Consider the following 21,731-nt stretch of genomic DNA (forward strand, 5'->3'; position numbering starts at 1 on the left):
ATTGCCTCTTCGGATGCCGAAAAAGATAGATTTGATAGAGTTAATTGGACATATCTCTTTTCAATCCTCAACAAATTTGGCTTCGGAGAGTCCCTCATTCAATGGATCAGAATCCTCTACAACTCTCCATCTGCTTCTGTCATCACCAATGGTTACACCTCACAGCGTTTCACTCTACAACGCAGCACAAGACAAGGATGTCCGCTCTCCCCTTTACTATTCGCCATCTTTATTGAACCCCTCGCGGCGGCTATCCATCAAAACAGGAATATTGAAGGCATACAAACAGGAAACTCTGTTCACAAAATCAGTTTGTATGCAGACGATATCCTGTTGTACAGACAGAACCCAATACCATCCTTACCAGAGGTGTTCAATCTTATATCTAAATTCTCAGCTATCTCAGACTATTTAATAAATTGGACTAAAACCACAGTCTTGCCACTCATTGGGGGGGACTGTAATGCTGCAACCCAGAAACTTCACAACGGGCAATATTAGATACCTTGGTATTGATATCTCCCCCAATCGATCAGATTTGTTTACCCTTAACTTCACTCCATTGCTCAAATCCATTAAAGAAGACCTCATTCAATGGAACAACCTACCCATCTCACAAATTGGGAGGATAGCAGCAGTGAAAATGAATACACTTCCAAAAATAAACTATATATTTTCATTGACCCCAGTGCAACAAACAGTACATTGGTGTAATACTCTCCACTCAATAGTCAACAAATTCTATTGGAAATACAAGAAACCGAGAATCAAACGAGCAACACTACAGAAAAACAAAGACTGTGGAGGCCTAGCAGCCCCAAACTTTAGGTACTACTATCTAGCAAACCATCTTCAATTTAAAATTAAATGGTTACAACCAGAGCAACAAATGGCCCACGGATGGCAAGACATTGAACAATCTGAAGGTCAGGAGTTATCCGTTATCATTATTCGACTCCCATTCCTTACTGAAAAGGAAACATAATTGCTTTAAAAACCCATTTTTCGCAACAACTCTGTCAGCCTGGTGGAAATTCCTCAATCTCAGTGGTCACACTATCCAAACAAATTCACATCAATCTGGCACAACCCAGATTTCTAAGTTAAAAACAGACTAATAATCTTTAAGTCTTGGAAAAGACAAGGAATTACTCATCTGGAACACATTTTTGAAAACAATTCGCTTATATCCTTCCCAACCTTAACCCAAAGGTATAATATCGGTGGCCACGGCTTCCTTCAATTCCTTCAATTACAGCAGTCTCTAAAAGATAAAATCAAATTAACAAACAACATCCGACAACCACCTGAAATGATTTAACATCTCACTCATATTGGTCACTTGAAAAATCCCTTTTCCAGAATATACACACTTTGATTAAAAACAGACGACACCTTATCTCTACCTACAATGAAATGGGAACGATACCTTGCTGTTCCCACGATATCAACCTGTGGAAGCTTATTTGCAACAACACCTTTTCTATGACCGGCAACTCCAAAATGCAACTCACTTCACTTAAGATTTTAATCATTGTAATCTATTTCACAAAATTAAGAGTCCACAATGCAGCATTGGTGTTGAAAGGTTGATTTGAGGATCAGATGTTATTTGCTTCGATTTTCTTCAACGTAGCTAGCAACAGCTGCATGATGGTGCCGAATAATCTACACGTGGACAAGAAAGGGAAAGAATAACAACTGTATTGACACTTTATGACCTGTGGTGTGCGTTGGTGGAGTAATTGTTTAAAGGAGAAGAGCAGACGTAGCAGGCCGACAGATGGGGGCATAAGGACCTAAAAAGGAAGTAAGGTCCCCATTTCCAAAGCCTATCAGGCTAAAACATACTTCCTGACTTCTGCTGGGGACGCACGCACGCACACGTGCACACACACACACACACACACACACACACACACACACGTAAATAATATCCAAACATCCGCCAATACACTCAAAGCGCAGATAGAGAGGGGAAGATGTTGAAACACTGGCCAGTGTTTATTTGTACAGTATATAGAATGGTATATTTGTTGATATATTATTCTATATTGGTATATGTCCAGGGGTCTGTGGGTTGCGATTTTAGAGGGATTCCATTGGCAGGGGTTGGAGGGGGATCCATTGTGGTTTGTCGGGTGCACAGGGCTAAGTAGTGCTGGTTTGGTGGAGGCAGCCACAACTGAGGCCAGCTACGTTATTACGTTGGGACCACAAACCACACGTTCTCTTTTCCAAACCACCGCCTGCACCCCGCCCCCCAAACTTCCCCTCTGATTCGGTCCACCTAACTTAGTTGCCTGGCCCTAGCTGAACACAGACCTTTTATGAGTAGCGGGGAAAGCTGCTTGTTTGATTGTGTGAATTATGAGCTGGGTGACAACAAGGGCATACTGTATATATCACAGCGCAACTGTTGTGGATGAAGAGTGAGGTAGAGCGAAAAATTGTCTGTTATAAGAATTTTATATGTCTATGTTTTGCTGTACTTTTCACATGAGCTTTTGTACAAGGTATGTGTACTTTGCTTTTCTTCTAAAGGCTAAATAGAGTTTATGTCTTAAAAAAGATATGAACTAGTCACTTTCTGTGCCTTAATGTAAAGAGGAGAAAGGCAACATGTCTCAACCATCAGATAAGGGAACTTCAACAGATGATCTGTCTCAACGAAACTGCCACATCAGCGAAACTGTCTCATCAGCAAGACACATGCGGAGGCATGGCCACTCCAAAAAAAACTGTATAAAAACTTGAGCTCTCCAGTTGGAACTGAGCAATTCCTCTGTGGCACTCTGTTGTGTTGTTACATTGAAACTGCTCCTCTTGTACAAGATTAAATACTTTATTAACCTTAAGTATGTGTCTCCGATTTCCTCTGTAACGATTAGTCCATCCAGGAACAAAGTTTATAACAATTTAACTTTAACATTAATTTGGATCCCAACGTGGGGCTCCAATATCGCCCTCTTCTCTCCATAGAATCGGACCTGAAACCTTGCAAGGGGGAGTCTGGGACTCCTAAAGAAAGTTGTTAAAGGTTTGTTTTGAAACTCTGGAGTCAGGGACTCGGAAAGACGTTGTTTGGAAGGTTGTAGACTTAAACTAATCCCCCAGGACCTGAGTAAACAAAATATTGATGTATGAAAGCGTTGAAAATAACGAAAACAAAAATAAGCAAAAAAAAGATAAAACAAAAAAAAAAAAAAATATATATATATATATATATAATAAATACATAAATAAATAAATAAATAAATAAATAAAAATGGGAAATAACTGTAAGTGCTGTTGTAAAGGACAAAAGAAAGTAAAATACGAAGGAGATGCAAAACGTATGCAGACAAGAGGACAAAATAACGTAAAGTACTTAGAAAAATGGAAAAAACATTACGATTTTAAGGGAAATTTAGAGGTAGAAGAGTGTTAAAGGTTGGTGTCAGCAATAGACGACAGATCAAAAGGGAGAGAAAAGCAGAGATGAAAGAATGGGTATGAGGAAGCAAAAGCGTGGTTAGTCGTAGCAGAGGTAAGAAGTAAGGGACAGCAAAGACAGAAGGAGAAAGAAAGGGAAAGAAAGGCAGAAGAGAAAGAGAGAAAAGAAGCCGAACAAAAAGATAAAAAAAATCTGAAAAACCAAAAGGTGACTGACATGTACCCTGTTCTTTGTTCCCGCCGAGACAAACAAAGGAGAGAGTATGGTGACGAGTACGTTCCTCTGGGTCCCCCACCCCATCCTCCACCCTATCCTGAACCTCCAGTCTTAACTCCTCATCCAACGCTCTACGCTCCAGTTCCTCCAACCTCCTCCAAACCACCACGTCTCAGCCCACAGGCCACAGCACCTCCAGGGCAGTACCAATCTGACGAGACCCCGAAAGAATAACCTGCAGCAGTAAGTCATACAATCCTTTTTCCTCACTGATCAAAAATAAACCATTGTCGCCAGAAAGAGGCGAACCGGTCCTAAAATCTAAACAACATGCACCTATGTTCATCTGCTTTAGTTAAAAAAAACAAAAAAAAAAACACCGAATCGAATATGGCACAGCAGGCTTGCGCGTCATAAGGGAGCACGCCCTGCATGTCGAAGGAGTGCAACACACAAAAAAGAAAAAGGAGGTGAGGGACGCTTTTGAAATAAAAGGAGAGGATGAAAATAATGATGGTTGTCCTCGAGGTGCATTTCCTCGGAAATACACAGAAGCATGAGGTGGCTGGCCAGGACGGGGTGGAAAAGGTGGAGTGGGAAGGAGGAATGGACACGAGAGAGACGATGTCTGCTACAACTGTGGCAGACTGGGACATTGGGTAAGACATTGCCAATCGAGCAGGGAACACAGAGGTGGAAGGATGGAGGAGGAGGAGAAAGGGGAACCAGACCGAACGATGACTCACATCTGGCGTGAATGCCAGAGAGAAAAACAGGTCCTGCACTCACACACCCCTCACACGCACACACGGACTTAGATGAAGGCGATTCAGAAGAAATTCTCAACCTAGGAAACACTGACATGATGATTAGACCTGTATGAGCAGAAACCTTATGTGTCCTTGGTAGTGGGAGATAGAGAGATCGTATTTCCCTGCGATTCAGGAGCATGCAAATCGATTATACGGGAAGAAAATGCAGACGGTTTAAAAATATCTAAAGAAAAATAAAATACTTCAATTAAAGTAATTCTAATAATTAATAAATAATTAAAATAACACCACAGGGATCATTTAGGACATATATTTGTGAACTTATATTTATATAAGTGTGAACCCCCGTGCATCTATTGGCTGCAGGCTCAGGATATTAGTCTGCCTCAGCGCATGAAATTAATAATTTTGAGACAAAAAGAAAATCTATTACCCCGTACAAACTATTATTACAGTAGGCCAGGAAAAATAATGTAACATGCCTAAGTCTAACAAAGAACTGCACTGAATTTAAATTAACAGTAAATATTTTCTTCTTTGCATGGACTACTGTACCTTCTGTAAATTTGATATACTGACATCATGATATACTGTAAGTGCCTGGATTATTCTGCAAAAAACAAGTATTTATCAAGTATTTATCAGTCTATACGCAAACATTATGAAAAATTGATCTTGTATTGCGCTCAATGTTGGTGAAACATCACCTGAGCTCCGAGTGAATATAATATATTAGATAAAATGTAGGATAACAATAAAAAACAAACTTTAAACAGATTTAAACAGATTAACAATAAAAATGGGTATTACAACAACATACTGTCAGACAATAAGTGTAAGTCTAAGAATTAACAATTAACTATTGAATAAGCCAAGAAATCATCAAGAAGTTAGAATGAATTGCAAAATACAATAATTAAGAATTAATTTGGAAATAAAGAAAGACCAATCGCTAATAACTCGGCAAGATTAGATACAATAGCGAGAGCATTACCACCGTGCCTTCAAGCTGTGCAAGCAGCAGCCCTCAAGATCCAACAATGAGCACCAGTAGTGTTGTTTCACTCCCTGACCTTAAAAGTTCCACATGCAGTCTCAATACCTCTCTTACAGAATAAAATCGCTTTCTAGTCCCCTGCCAGACACCTCGGGTGTATGGCAGTTCTATTATCTCAACCTCATCTTACAATGGAACGATGTACCACTCTGAGTGCTTCCACCCTTTTACCATCTGCTGCGGATGGGGAGACGCATGACTGCATCTACTGATAGTCAGTAAGCTTTCTCCACCCTACACGTCTTCGCGGCACAATGGAAGAACAGAGGTATGGTCACATCCACGGGAAAAACAATTATACATGCAGAACTAATATTAGTACTACTAGACGCGATTCTCCTACCAAAAGCTGTAGCAGTCTGTAAATGCGCCGCACACACCAACGGAACAGATCCCGTTTCACAATGCAATCGCTTCGCTGACAAGGAAGCGAAAGTCGCGGCCACCCGACCACACACGAACACAGATGCAGTGGAAAAACAAGGGAGTGAAACAAACAGATAATTGCATTTGGAAATGACCAAACGATAAACCCATCCTCCCTAAATCTCTTTTTAGATTTGCCAGAGGTATACCCATGTCTCAACAGGAGGGATGATCAATATGGTTGAATGTCAGTTCACAACATACAGATTTCATAATTACTCTAAAAAAGTTTGTGCATCATGTCTGATTTGCTCCAAACAAAACGCACAGGGCAGATTACGACCAAAGAGAGGGGCTTTCCCACCGGCTACCTATCAGTTTCAAACAATATGCATGGATTTTATAGAAATAAATAAAGCAGAAGATAGGAAGTACTGTTTAGTGGTAATAGACATGTTTTCTAAATGGGTAGAAATAATACCAACAGTAACTAATGATGCTATCATGGTGGCCAAGGCTCTGGCTACCATAATAGCACCGAGATTCAGGTTTCTAGAAATTATATATTGTGACAACGGTCCACATTTTAGAAATCAAGTCAAATCAAAATTATCAGAAATATTTGGCATACAATTAAAAAATCATTGTAGCTACCATCCACAATCGGCAGGTCTGGTAGAAAGGACTAATGGAACAATCAAAGCTAAATTAAGAAAAGCTATGGATGAAACAGGGAAAACATGGATTGTGTGTTTACCAGCAGTAGCAATTAGATTACACATTTATTTTAAGAACCCTAGGCATATTACCATTTGAAATGTTATATGGAAGACCCTATAGAATACCTCTCATACAAATGAACGGAGATGATACAGATTTGACAGAAACAATTGTTGATTATATGAGTAAAATGTTGAAAAACAAAGAAATTACAGCTAGAGCAAGGGTGGAAAAACTTTTTGGCTCAGGGGCCACATTGACTTTTAAAATTTGACAGACTGGCCGGGTCAGCACAAGATGCATACATATCAAACATAAACAGAAAAAAAGCATTACAGTGTTAATACACTTGTCTTTTAGTGGTAACAGTGTTGTTGATCACCCATTTTTGCCAGTGCATCGAAGTCTGGTGTTAGTTTTGTTGTGGCAATTCTCAGAACAGATCTGAGGTGTTCATCACTCAACTGGGATCTGTGGGGTGCTTTGTTGGTGTTCATCACACTAAAATTCTGTTCACACGCATACGTAGAGCCAAACAACACCAGCATCCTCTGTGCCATCTTCTGGATGTTTGGCTGGGCTTAATGAAGCATATAACTCATCCAGTTAAAGAGAGTTGAACTTCTCCTTTAAGACGGTGAGATCAATCAGTTCCAACTGCAACTCCTGTGGCGCCGTTTCAGGGTCTTGTGAGAAGGGACATGACACCAGATGAAGTGACTTGTCAATTTTTTCAAAATCAGAGACCCGATGGCAAAATTCTTCATGCAGGTCATCCGGTGATTTCCTGTATTTTTTTCACATGTTTCACATGCCTCTTTCAACGTAGCCAGTGTGGGGAAATGAGCGAATGACTTGTTTTGCATTTGCTTTGAGAATAAAGCTAGCTTGGTTTTGAAGGCTATGACGTTTGTATGCATTTCATGCACAAACTGGTCTTTCCCTTGTAGCTTCAGTAAGCTAAATCACAAATCCAATCTGTGTCACTCAGCTCAGGAAACTTGTCAGTGTTCTCAAGTATCTCCAAAAATGAGAATCTCCTGTTTGAGCTCCCACACTGGTTGACATACTTTCCCCAAACTTAAACAGTGGACATTAGAATGGTAAAGCTGGTAAAACTTCAAGAAACTTAATAAACTGACGATGGGGAAGTCCCCTCGCTCGAATAAAGTTAACAAGTTTTACAACTGGCTTCACCACGTGGTCAAGCTGCAATACAGATTTACACAGTGCTTCCTGGTGAATTATGCAGTCTAGGAGAATTAACTCCTGCTCAGGGTTTTTATTTTTCACCCTCTCCTGGATTCTTTTGAGCAGCCCAACGTTTTTTCCCGTCAGATTTGGCGATCCATCTATGGGAACGTTGGCGACACACTGTCATACAAATCCTCTCCCCGTGTTTTCCCTTTTAGGGATTCCATGGCCAAAAACCCCTCAGTTTTCTCAAAATTGTCATTAATCCCTCTGATGAAAATTAAAAGCTGAGCGGTGTCCTTTATGTCATTACTTTCCACCAGTGCCAAAGAATATAATGTAAATGACTCCGGTTTTTGTTTAGCTTGCTACCTAGGTCTTAGTCAATTATTTCAACACGGCGAGTAACTGTCCTGCGTGATAAGCTAATTTTTTTAAGTTTGTTCTTGCTCTCAGGACACAAGATACCTGCTGTCTCTACTATGCACTCTTTGAGAAACTCCCCTTTGGAGAAAGGCTTGCTGGCTTTTGCTAATTTGAATGCCAGCAAATAACTTGCCTTCGTGCTTGATTCTTGGATGGCAGTTTGTCGGATAAAGGTGGTTTGCTGAGCCTGCAAGCCAGCTGCCAACCTCTGAGCGGTAGCCGTCCGTTATGCGTTGATTGGTTGTTACCGTAATTAGCATGCTTGGTAGAAAAGTGGGGGCTGACGTATTCCTTTAAAACCGCAATCGTTTCTTGGCAAATAAGACATACAGCCTTTGACCAGACCTAGGTAAAAAAAGTATTTAGTTGTCCATTCCTTATTAAACACTCGGCACTCACTGTCAACTTTTCTTTGGCCCACTCATTGTTGCAGATGGGTTCAGAGTAGTAGCAGAGTAATAACAGAGAGAAGCTCGGGCTCCGCAAAATCAAGTCACTGCGCCTAATACGCCACCTGGTGAAACGCCAGGCATTACAGGTCAAGATCAAATGAATGCAGTCATAATTATGAATTCTGTACCAATCTTCGGCAGGCCGGATTAAAAAGACCAACGGGCCGGATGTGGCCCGCGGGCCGTAGTTTACCCACCCCTGAGCTAGAGTGTCTCCCCCGACAGAACCAGTAACGCAAGGTGAGACCCCGGAGACCAGGCTATCCGGTGTTCATCAAGATCCTAAAAACAAGTGGTGTTCTACACCCCGGTGGGAAGGGCCATACCAGGTCCTGCTGTCCACCCCCACTGCAATCCACATTACTGAGAGAAAAACCTGGGTCCACCTCACACACTGCAAAAAGACCTGCATCACGCCAACGGATTCCGATAAGTAGACACCATGGCTCAAAATCCGTGGCACCCTTTTAGAAGGATGGGATGTGGGCTTAGGGGAACCATCTGTATATTAACGTCAATATCACTACTGATAGTGGCACCCATATAATGGTATGAGATACAGGAGTCTAGGGGACCACCCACTAATGCAAGCACCACCGCAGCATCAGAGGCGTCTGTCGATAGGACCGAGTACTATTGAGTAAAGAGAACTGCACACCCCCAATCTGATAAAAACGTACACAGACCCAAAAGAGTTGTTAGCCCGTATCTAAGGATTTCAAACCCTGTGATTGTTTTGGCCTTTGCGGAAGGACATACAGCTAGTGTCCAATTTGACCTATGTTCGATAATTCACGGTGGGAACCAACAGTCGGGACATGTGTGGAGCGCGAAGTATGTTTGCGAGGTACCCCATTCCTGACAATTTCAAGGTATACCTATGTCCACTAACCCCTCAATGGAACCTTAATTCGGACTACGTGGCCTGTGCCAAAGCCAGAGTTATCTTAGGGACGGTACCATTCCCCTTAAATGCGTATAATGATCCACAAAGCTTTTAGTGCATATTGCAATTATATGCCTCTACCACCATCCCTGAAAATTGTGATAAAGTGGCTCACCTGTTTCCCCCCGTGTCCCCTAAGGTTAGACCCCCATGGTTCACACCGTATGATGGTAACTTTACCTGTCTGCAGAAAGGAGGATCAGGACCGGACGTGGGAACACTGACGTCCTGCAACACAACCTTAAAAGTATCTGCTGGTGATGAAGGGGTGATCAATACTTGGGTGGGAAACCAGGCCACACCAAGAGCAGACATCTGGTGGTTCTGCGGAGGGAAGACCCTCCACCCACTACTACCCACAGGTTGGCGTGGGACCTGTGCTCCAGTACAGCTGGTAATGCCCTTTTATGCCCTACCAGTAAATGGCAGTAGTAACCACCCCCTGCCAACTACAATCGATCTCAAACGATACAGGAGAAGTTCCCCTGGAGGAACGTTTGATAATCGTGTGGATATTGACGCTACCGGAGTACCACGAGGGGTCCCCGCAGAGTTCAAAGCTCGTGATCAGATAGCGGCAGGACTGGAATCTGTGCTTTTCTGGTGGGCAACAATTAATAAAAATGTTGATTGGATAAATTACATATACTACAACAAACAAAGATTCATTAACTATACTCGGAATGGGATAAAGGGCCTAGCAGAGCAATTGGATAAAACTAGTTTGATGACGTGGCAAAATCGAATGGCATTGGATATATTGCTGGCTAAAGAGGGTGGCGTTTGTAAGATGTTTGGCGACATATGTTGTACTTTCATCCTAAACAACACCGCTCCTGATGGCAGCGTGACCAAAGCATTGGTCGGACTCGCAACGTTGTCTGAGGAGATGAGGGAAAACGCAGGGATAGATAATCCATTCACCAAATGGCTGGAGAGCATGTTTGGTAAATGGAGTGGCATGTCACAATCAATCCTAATATCATTAGCAGTAATGATTGCAATTATAGCTATGTGTGGTTGCTGTTGTATTCCATGCATGAGAGGGTTGTCTTAAAGACTCATAGAGAACGCCATGACTAAAACTATGCTGTACACACAAGTTCCTAATGATGACAACAATGACAGTACAAATGCAAATTATGAATTTCTGATCAAACCCGATCAGGAGGATTTTAATGATCCAACCCCTGTTAAGGATATACTCAAGATTGCAGGTTCAGATGTCGATCTCAACATCGCTGGACTCTATAAAGACACTGGAGTCTGATGGCCAGAAAAAAAAGTTGACACAAACCAAACCAACAGAAGTTCTTACAATGACGCAAAAGTCTAATTAGATAACAAGTTTTAAGCATTATGAGGAGTTTATAGAAAATCTCCAAAGGAAGTTATAAGTCTCTGATGGCATAATGCATGCAGCCAATTGAGAGTGTTTATCTCAACTATGAACATACATGTTATCCGGGAAGAAGGTTGATGTTTTATATTTTGTTTATCGCGCTAGGGAAAAGTCTTACCTAGGCAGGGAAAGGTCCAGCTGTAGGATCCGATGGGACGACCAGTCTGTGTTGGACACCTTTAGATTTTTTATTTTGTACCTTCTTCCCTCTTATTACACAGAGATTAAGAATTTTATTATTAATGTTCTAAAAGAGTTGTTTCAATTTTACATTGACTGGTTTTTGAATACCCCATTAGGATATGGAGTATCAGTGGGTGGTCGCCTAGGCAGGGGGACTGTGAGAGAGTTTCCCTGTCTGAATGGATATTGAGTTTAGGAAACCATATCATTGTACTGCCCGACGAGGTTTTTGCTCTCACACTCCATATAAAATATAAAATGTTATGCTTGGAATAAGCATAAACAGGGGGGAATGTTATAAGAATTTTATATGTCTATGTTTTGCTGTACTTTTCACATTAACTTTTGTACAAGGTATGTGTACTTTGCTTTTCTTCTAAAGGCTAAATAGAGTTCATGTCTTAAAAAAAGACATGAACTAGGCACTTTCCGTGCCTTAACGTAAAGAGGAGAAAGGCAACATGTCTTGACCATCAGATAAGGGAACTTCAACAGATTACCTTTCTTAACGAAACTGCCCCATCAGCAGAACCCATGCAGAGACGTCGCGACATCTGCTGACCGACATCTCAACCACTCATCAGCTCCGCCACTCCAAGAAAACTGTATAAAAAAGTCAGCTCTCCAGTGAGAACTGAGCATTTCCTCTGTGGCACTCTGTTGTGTTGTTACACTGAAACTGCTCCTCTTGTACAAGATAAAATACTTTATTAACCTAAAGTATTTGTCTCTGATTTCCTCTGTAATGATTAGTCCGTCCACGAACAAAGTTCATTCAAACAATTTAACTTTAACAGTGTTCATGAGATTAAATCTAGGTTGTTTGTTTGATTGTAAGTTCCATTGTAATAGACATAGCACGAGTGTCTGATATAGCTCACTTGCCTGGAAAGCTCAAATGAGCGTTAATCTAAAGTATAAATAATTAATCTCTGATAATGTTCCCTTGTGCTCTGTTCTCAAATAATGATGATGATAATGATTTATTAGTATAGGAATTGGTTCTATGGACCACATTAAAACTCAGGCGGTATAGTGTTGGTCATTTTAATGCTGAAAATGGGTGCAATGCTATAAAGTTCCCAAGTATAACAAATACTGACTATCTGAATACCTTGACTATCAGTTCATTAGGTGGAAGAAATTCAATTATTTAACATAAAGGCAAATATCCATGATGTTTAATGCAAGCATTTAATGCAACCTTCTTGGATAGTTATTTTCTGTCTGCTATACAGAAGAGCTCCATATTTATACTCATGCCTGTGTGTGTGTGCGTGTATCTTTCCCTCCAGCTTACAAACAAGGTTAGCATGTTGTGTCAGGACTTGCTGATGCCCTTGACGCTGGCTCTGTGCCCTGCAGGCCCTGAGGGCGGGGACCCAGGACCCTCATTGGCCCACAGTATTAGCCCAGGGTGGGTGAGCATTGGATGGGGACATGGGTCACGATGCATGACCCTCCCCTTGGCCTGGATTCTGTTCCCTTTCTCCAGATATAGCTTCTTTTTTTTTGATTTGTGTGCATGAATTGTGATTGGAACTTACCTTTTGGAACATGCTTAACAGTCTGAAGAAGTCTGGTGTGTAAATGAAGGGGTACGTACTTGTTAGGATACTCTGCCTGCCCACACACTTTGAGCAGATAGTCCTCCATGTTGATGTGGTCCAGATCGTCTTGCGCGTAGCAGAGGGTCTGGTAGATCAACAGGTCCACAGTAGAGGAACCTGGCAGGAGACAATCCATCAATCATTCATGAAATGAAAAGTTAACCTTTGCATATTATGCCAAATAATTCATAATTTACATATATACATACAAAGAGCAGGAAAAGTTTCCTCATAGTGTGACTTTTTCATTTAGTGGGCCGAAGCGAATAACAGCCTGTTTACCGACTGAACTGGATCTAATCTATCTACCTGAACAGCTATCAATTTTAGGAAGAGAGAGATGGAGGAATAGAACTACAGTGCTATTAATTACCAGAAAGCTAGGTTGTGTCTTTCACATAGCGTGCTTGTCTAACAGGAGCAAGTTATTCGATTAATTGCCAGTGTGTTGATAGTAATACTGATAGTGCAAGAACAAATTTCAAGAACATGAGTGCTTTCATATTGGCTTGGGACTACAAACATTGATGACAATTACAACAAACCACACATTATGTAATAAAAAATGCATTGGTCTGATGGAGGGATGGAGACAAACACAAACTATGGTTGTGATGGTGTGAAGTTTTTCTTACCACAGTTAAAAGGTAAGTATCACTGCGGTATTAGGGTTAACCGACGGGGGGGTGTTTGCTTCTTTTTTGTTTTGTCAGTCAGTGTGCATTACAATAACAGGATAAAACAGATAGAAGCTTACACAAATGCACAAGGATAACATTTCAATGAGGAATTATAAATAAGGGAAATCATAAATATATTTTTATATATATGTGAATCGTCACGACACGAACAAGGCTCTTCATGTGCCCCAATCATGGAGAGCCGTGCCCAGTTTCTTAACTTAAAACAACTAAACAAAACAACTAAAAACAAACACCTAAAAACAAACAACTAAAAACACTGTGTTATTATTTGGAGGAACGGCGACAGGGCATTGAGCCATTCCTCCGTGCGCACTGCGCATTGAACCGTGTGCTCCGTTCGCATCGAACAGCCAAATTTGATTTGACTGACAAAATTCTGAGTCGGGTAGAGCCCAAGAAATAATTTAAAAATCAGCAGACACACACAAAATAAATCCCAAATAAGTTTAATGGACTGTCCCTCCCCCTCGCGAGGAGCTCACAGAGCTGAAGTGACGAGGGGAGCAACTGAAAAGGTAATGAGCTCAACCATGTGGTGATGTCACGTGACGGCGGTATTGCAGTTATCAGCACACACACGCACTTTTTTTTTTTTACTGCCCATAAGTATCAGCCACAACAGAGTACCAAACCAATCCAAAACCGTACATACGTACATACATACATACATATGTTATTTGTTACAGCAGGAAGGCACGGCAGGAAGGCACGGAAAACTTACGTTTTGGATTCGTAGAAGAAATGAAATGAAATGCTTGTATGCATCTCATTTAGATGAATGGACAGTTAAGGTAGCTCAGAATTATTTTTGTTTTAATCGTGGGTGGATGGGGTTGTATCTTACCATCACAGGTGAAGGTGAGTGGCTCCCGGAAGTGTTGGCTTATGATTGTGACCTTCATGCTGACGCCCAGGCTCTGCTGCAGCTCCTCGTGGGCCACCGAGGGAGACCAGACAAAGCCGGTGTTCTTCGAAGACTCGCTGCAGGGGTAGGACGACCGTAGGCTACACACAAAATGTTACCGAGGGAAGAGGTGTGGCATTAGCACAAGAAGTCCCAACTGACACAATGTGCATTACTGCAAGTTTTTTGTGTTCATGCGAGTTTTAAGATTTCAGGACGGACTGAAACAGACTTATCTCACACTCACACGTCCAGCATGTGACAAAAGGCGGCCACTTCCTCGTCCCTCTCCTCTGACACCTGGAAGAGCTCGTAGCTATAGCCATTCAATCTGGAGCCCAAGGACACCTTTCAGTTAGAAACAAGAAATCATTGGTTATTCAGTTACATTGTCAAATGTGGTGATTTTCAAAACGTTGCATTCGTTTGATTCTAATTATGAATTTGCCTTCTCGTGAGTAGGCCTAGATTGTAGCAGCTGGGTTTCAAAAGTGGTCTTTGATGATGAACAGATATTTGCTTTGCCAACTTTCTTTTTTCTACTGAAAATGCAGTTTTACAGGTGAAAGTGAGAAGTAAATAAAAATCAAAATTTGTTCCACTTTTAACAAAAAACAAAATCACATGAAAAATTACTGTACAAAATTAATGCACTCTTACTGGGTCCGCAGACACCCAGCGCTGGTTCTTTCTGCTTTTGGGAACATGTACATAGGTCCATGGCGGCACCTGAGGAGGAAGGGTCTTACTCCGTGCAACAGACTTCCCCGAGTGGTCCCCATTGACCCTCCTGCCCCGTGAGAGCAGGATCCGGTCCTCATTGAGCTTAGACAGCGAGTCATTGAGTGTTTCGTAGTTTAACTCCCCAGAGGTCTCCATGGGCTGATCCACCTCCGGGGTGAAGAGGTTGACGTCCCAGGACACAGCCGGGACGTGGGGCAGGAGGAATGGGTTCTCTGAGCTAGATGCTGGAGGGAAGGGGTTCCGCGGTGGAATGGCTGGGGGTGGGTCTGGAGGCGGGGTGCCTTTGCGGTCAGGGCCTGGCGATGTTCCATAGGAGTCCCTGTAACCAGAACCAGAGCGACCCTCGCCCTTGTGCAGTCCCTGACTTTCCAAAATGTACAGCGGATCCTTGAAGAGAGACCCCTGGGGAGGGGTAGACCTGGCTGGCATGGGCCGTGGCGACTGAGACCCTGTTGGCTGGTTCAGGGATGAGTCAGCTTCAGAGAGACCCCTCAAGAGACTCCCCCCTGGGGGGCTCGTGATGGGGCGGCCGGGCACAGGCCGGCGGCCCTCTCCGGAGGTGTTTGTTGAGGGTTTAAGGATGCTCTTGGAACCACCTTGGATACAGGCTTGGGTGCCGCCTTTGTCCTGTTTGAGACGAGAGAGGGCATCGTATTCCATCTGCAGGGCTTCGGCCAGGACCAGTTCCTTCTGGCTGATGCCCAGTGCTTCCAGACAGCCCCATCCTGCTTCACCACTCTCCTTCTGGGTCTGTGCCCCTGACATCACTTCCTTGGAGGGAGAGGTAGAGGAACAATGTAAGACCAGGGGAGCAGTCCTGCTAGGAGAACCTAGTTGGACGCAGCCTACAGAACATTTGCTGTTGAGAGAGAGAAAGGGAGGCCTTTAGAGACCATGTGTGATAACAATTTCGTAACACCAAACAAAAAAGCTGCTTTTTCATCATTCATTCCACTCATTAATTTCAATTCACCTTTATTTAGTTCCCGGGATACAGGGAGGGGTGAACCCTCATTTTCAATGATGCCGAGATCACATGAGGCAGAAAACAAACAACACAAATAACAACACACACACACACACACACACACACACACACACACACACACACACACACACACACACACACACACACACACACACACACACACACACACACACACACTTCCGAGTTAAAACAATTACATTCTAAAATAATGAGATTTGTAAGCATATTTCTAAAATGTCTCAAATGGTATCAAGGAATCAATATTTAAAGTGCAGCTAACTCCATGAGTCCGAAGAACAACATTTAAAAGCAGTCTTTCTGAATTTGGAGTGCGGAATCCAGTCCTGAGAGCAGGTTTGATTGGCTCCTACATTGAGGTGTAATAGTGAAGTAATGTAAATTGGGCTCAATAAACCACGGGTGGCAGTAGAGAAAAAGTAGCGTGTGAAGAAAGAAGTAGTACATGAAGAAGATGCTAAACAGCGGGCAAACATGGCTGCATGCACAGCATCTGCAGCTGTTCATATGACAAAAGCGCGGAAAAGGAGAAAAGGAGCTGATCTGTCAGCCTGTTCCATGCAGAGACAGGAGAGGTGGGGTTGATGTTATGTCTTGCTCAGCATTTTGTTACAGAGGAACTTACTGAACTATTCTGTACATTCAAGAATGTAGTCACAATGTGTAATTATTGTCCCGCACTGAAAGACTAAAAAAAGAAACTGCAGATCAATACCAATAAAAATATTACCTTTTATTTGTAAACAAACCTTTACAACAACCCTGTTAATTTACAATAAAATCCCCAAACCTGGGTGAGCTGTTTGCGTATACTATTTTGTTTCTGCGTCAAAAAGTAATTGGTAGACTTTGAATTTCACATTTGCCTTGTGCTGCAGATCAATTTTCTCCAACAAAAAAGAAATAAAACAGCAACATGCTGTCAGCAAGATCTAAAGTATGGGCTTTGACCGCCCTGACACACCTGATATACCTTGGACCTCAAGGGATAAGCGACCGCTAAGGAAGGATGATATGGTACAACCAAAAGGGCTGAGGGGCAAAAGCTAAGGCATCATCTCTGGAGAGAGCCAAGACAGGACTGCAGAAAGGACAAAGAGGTAGTTCCTGTGAAAGACGGCACACCAGAATCAGCACCCAGCACAGTTGCGGATAAACCCAAGACGAAAGAGATAAGCAAGATAAGGCCTAAGACCAGGGCCCAGACAAGGGAAGAAAGAGAGAAAAAAGAAGAAAGCATCTGCTGGGACCAGCTGAGGTGAACGAGATCGGCTACCACTGAAGTTGACACGAGAACCAGACGCAGTGAAGAGAAACACACCAGGATGGATGAAAGGATTAGAGGACATTTCCTCGGCGGGATCTCTACTCTGAATAAAGGTGGAGGAGGGAAGTTGCGAAGGCCTCGCAGCCCTATGTGAAGAACTGCAGGAGGAAATGGCCAGGGTTCTGGAGCGGGAGCTAACGGATCAGCTGATGGACTTGCCCATACTTGGGGAGGTAGAAGAAGAGGATAACTGAAATGAATCAATAAATAAAGATGTCTTAAAATAATAATAATCCTTAACAATAATGAAATGATTTAAGTACTTACAATGATGTAACAAATAAGATAACAAATTGCTTATGGATTACCTTATTTCAGTCTATAATCTACAAGTAATATTGAAAGATAATTACCCGATGGTAATGATGTACCCATGTTAAGCAAATGGTTTAATGTGAGAAAGAAATGTTGTGATTAATGTAATGATGATGTGTAAGAATTAGGGAAAGAAAATTGTAAGATAAAGAAAATATGTATATATACACTGGGGAAGTCCGAAAAAATGCGTTAATTTATTTACAGTAAAATACAATTTTACATGTAATGTGGGGCTCTATGTGGGCTGACCTGGAACGGCTATTTTAGGGGAAAACCTAAATCGTCTGAGAAATCAAGGGGAAATGAATCATGTGGAAAAAACACTTTAACACATTATATTTGCAGCCATACAGAAAAAATAACGTCAACAAGTAACTTCAACAGGGCAGCTATTTTCCCAAAGAAGCAGGAATCATGTGTTTGTAAATGAGAGAAGTTGGCAGAAGTTATAAAAACAGAAGACGAGCAGAATACATTGGGATTCTTTGCTCCGGAGAAGACACGACAGAACCGAAAGAGGATTACAACGCTGGACCAAGAAGCAACTTGGAATCTGGGACATTGTCACGCCAACCCTTCTCTGGATTATTCGGACACCTGAATCCCCCCAGCGAGCAACCGTTGTTCCACTGTAGTGAGGCCTGGGCTCCTTGTACTAGGACGTGGGCTGTTCTGGAGGACATCGCTACTACCATCAGGAACCAGGAACCATCTGATCAACCATGGAGGTTCCTGATCAGATCCTTTGACTGGCTCCCAAATTGAAATGAGGCCAAATTAGAATAGGGTAGGGAAAGCAATACGGTATGTTTTTATTATTTTATTTTTACTCATTTTGATCAGATTGATTGTTTAATTATATCTACACCAATAATTACGATTTGTCTGTACCATGTAATTACCCCTTTGCACTGCTACAATAAATACTTTACCTGCAATTAAAGTATCAGTTTTAGTTATTATTTTAGTTTAGAGAAACAAGTCACCTTAGCCTGAGTACCCTTCTTGTAGATGGTAAAAAGTTAGGAAGAGCGTATTATAGGATCTAAATGGTTGGCCTAGCCCCAAATCCGAAACATCTCCTTCGGACATAAGTATATTTGTCCTTAAATTAACACCCAGCAACCACACCAACTGAATTAGAATAGAGCTGTCGTTAACTGGAGTGGCCTTTTGAGTTATATCCTTTAGTTTGTAGGGTTACTGAGGGGGTATAATTCAGGGCTGAAACAGGGGAGGCTTCAGGAAGGAGACAGCAGCTGGGAGAGTCTATTCGCTACCTAGTCTTAGCAATCTTTAGAATCCTGTACAGTTGTAAAACCTGGCATGCTAGAGATCTAACCCATTAGATGGAGGACTAGTCCGGAGCACTGCACTGTCGCACAGGACCCCCTGCGCTATGGCACCCACCCCCCGTGACGTCATATGTGCGTGAAGCAAGTATGAACCTAGCTTAATTGTGGTAACAGCAGCATGTCTTTATATCACCATAATTTAAGACAGTAAGTAATACAGTTTCAAAATGTATCTTTCGACTAAACATGGGAAAGCACTTTCTTCAATTTCGATAAAGAACACCAAGTTTCAGCCGTAGCTTTTCTACCAGTTTATCAGTATGAACTTTAAAAGTCAGTATTTATCAATCCATATGCCTAAATATTTATAGTGTGGGACTCTTTCAATAGCTGTACAGAGTAAAGTACGAATCTGAAGTTTGCTAAAAATCAATTTCTTTAGCTCTTCTGAATAGCATATATTTTGTTTTTTCAGCATATAACGCAAGTTTGAGATCAATACTGTGAGTGCCTCTTTGAGAACATTAACATAAAATTGTAGATTGTTAGTAGCCAATTGTATGGAGTCAGCCCAACAAAATAAGATAGTGTCATCTGCGTACAGATGTAAAGTACAGGTATTCAAGATCGGACAATATCATTGATATAAATTGTGAAAAGAACCAGTCCTAAAATTTAACCCTGAGGAACATTATGCGTTTCCAAGCACTGCTGTCTATCAGAGTGGTAGTTTTGGAACCATCTATAAGCATTAGGGTCACAGCCAATGCTTACAGTAGCAGTCAAAGAGCAGAGGCTTTTGATAGGTCAGTGAATAGAGCAGCACAATACTGATTTTTATCCACCGCTGTCACAATATCATTTTAAATTGAAGACGTTGCAGAGATAGTACGATGGTTAGTCAGGGTGTCACGATTCTGATTCATAAATCAATCTAAATGCGCGTTCGATTTTGAACATCTAAATCACAAGCACGTTCGTGATTCTCCCCATATTTTTTTGGGTAACATTGTCCGACATGGTCGCCATATTGGAGCGGTCAAGATCCACGGTAAACACATGCAGTGTGCGCTGTGGGATGTGGGTAACCTCCGCAGAGTTGACTGCGGCTCCCGGCTCTGAACCGACTTGGAGTCGCTGCATGCCTCAACGCACACTGCACCCGTCCACCTGGCACTAGGGCTGCAGGAGGCTACAATAAAATTAGAATTTAAAAAAACAATAAAGTTCAATATAAGTTCATCCAGTTTGTTGCACAGGGGGGAGTTGCACAGTTTGTGGCACATTAGGGGGAAATATTCCCGTAACGGTGTACGAAGTCCGTGTAGGCGGAGACACACGAGCATAGTCAGCGCACCAGCGTGTCTCTCTCTCCTCCAGCGTTTCACTGTGTGTACAAGGGAGAGTGCACCTTTGACCAGAATGTCCAGTAATTCCACAGACGTGGAACACAGACGTATACTCTAGTGCAGAGGTTCTCAACCACCGGCTCGTGGACTGTGCCAGGCCGCGGGGTATTTGCCACCAGGATGATCTGCTATCTGCTCCCGGGCAGAGCAGCACACAGGAAACTCAGTAAATTAAATGCTGTACATCTAGAGTTTTTATTTGCTTTGTCGGAGAAATTATCGCTCTGATTGGAGTTGCGGCGCTGCAGGTAGTAATTTCCCTTTTACAACCAGCATTTCCCTCTGGCAAAAATAGCATCTGATCTGATTCAAGTATTTTAGACAGGACAATTTAGAGATGGGATGATAGTTATTAAGATCACTATTATCTCCTCCTTAATACAATGGAGCAACGAGACTTTGTCCACCCTTTGGGGACATATTCTGAAATCATCAAGACAAGAGAGCTGGAAAAATAAATGGTCTAGATTGTCTTCTCCAGTTGACTCTACCTCACAGACAGAGCACGACATTTGGTCTCAAAAAAAAACATAAAAAAAAAACAATCCAGTCAAGACAGACAGATTAAAGTGAGATAAGAAATTACACATACAGTGTGACAACCCCTGCCCCCCCCTGTTTCAGGTACTCAGTAAGCGGGGCAGAGCCAGCCAGCCAGCCAGCCAGCCAGCCAGCCAGCCAGCCAGCCAGCCAGCCAGCCAGCGCTTTGATCCGTCACTGAACATCCCACCCTCCGGGGCCCCTACACCAAGAACTCGTCTGGGGGGGCGGGGTCTACTCCAAGGGAAGATTAGGGTGATAGCCAGTAGCCAGCTCCGCTCAGTTTTATTTATGTAACGACATACTCCAAGTCAAGCATTTGATGGTAAAAAGTACAAAAACAAAGAAACAAGCTTACAGTTTACAGATCATCATACAAGTCATATTTGACTGGCCCATTTGCATACGCGGTGTTTATGCTGGTCGATTCATGACATCACTACGGTATCCACAACCAAAAATAGTCAAACGTGCAGAGTAGAAGAAATCAAAACTCATGTAGGCTGACTTCTACCTCCATGTTTGCTGCTATACTAGAGATGACGGCAGCAGCGGAAAAAACGTTTTCAGTTCTTATCATCACAACTGTTGCCATTTCCTAAAAGTTAGTCGAAACACAGACAAAAGCGTAAAGGAATCTCACCGGCTTCCACTTCACCGCTACTGATGCTTGTGCGAGTGACCCGCAGTCATCCGCGCCACA

The 21,731-nt window shown here is 42.3% G+C and overlaps 1 protein-coding gene across 1 annotated transcript in view; it reads right to left on the reverse strand.

The window, feature by feature from the left end:
* pik3c2b (phosphatidylinositol-4-phosphate 3-kinase, catalytic subunit type 2 beta) overlaps window positions 1-21,731 on the reverse strand; it is a 107,845-nt gene that overhangs the window by 79,563 nt on the left and 6,551 nt on the right. The window contains exons 2-5 of the mRNA XM_080000177.1: window positions 15,050-15,992; window positions 14,637-14,737; window positions 14,330-14,490; window positions 12,778-12,898 (exon numbers count right to left, since the gene is read on the reverse strand). Of these exons, the coding sequence (XP_079856303.1) occupies window positions 12,778-12,898; window positions 14,330-14,490; window positions 14,637-14,737; window positions 15,050-15,898 (1,232 nt within the window). The 5' untranslated portion in view covers window positions 15,899-15,992. The remainder of the gene's footprint in view (window positions 1-12,777; window positions 12,899-14,329; window positions 14,491-14,636; window positions 14,738-15,049; window positions 15,993-21,731) is intronic.

This window comes from Zeus faber (assembly GCF_960531495.2).
Source record: "Zeus faber genome assembly, chromosome: 5".
NCBI classification, from domain to species: Eukaryota; Metazoa; Chordata; class Actinopteri; order Zeiformes; family Zeidae; genus Zeus; species Zeus faber.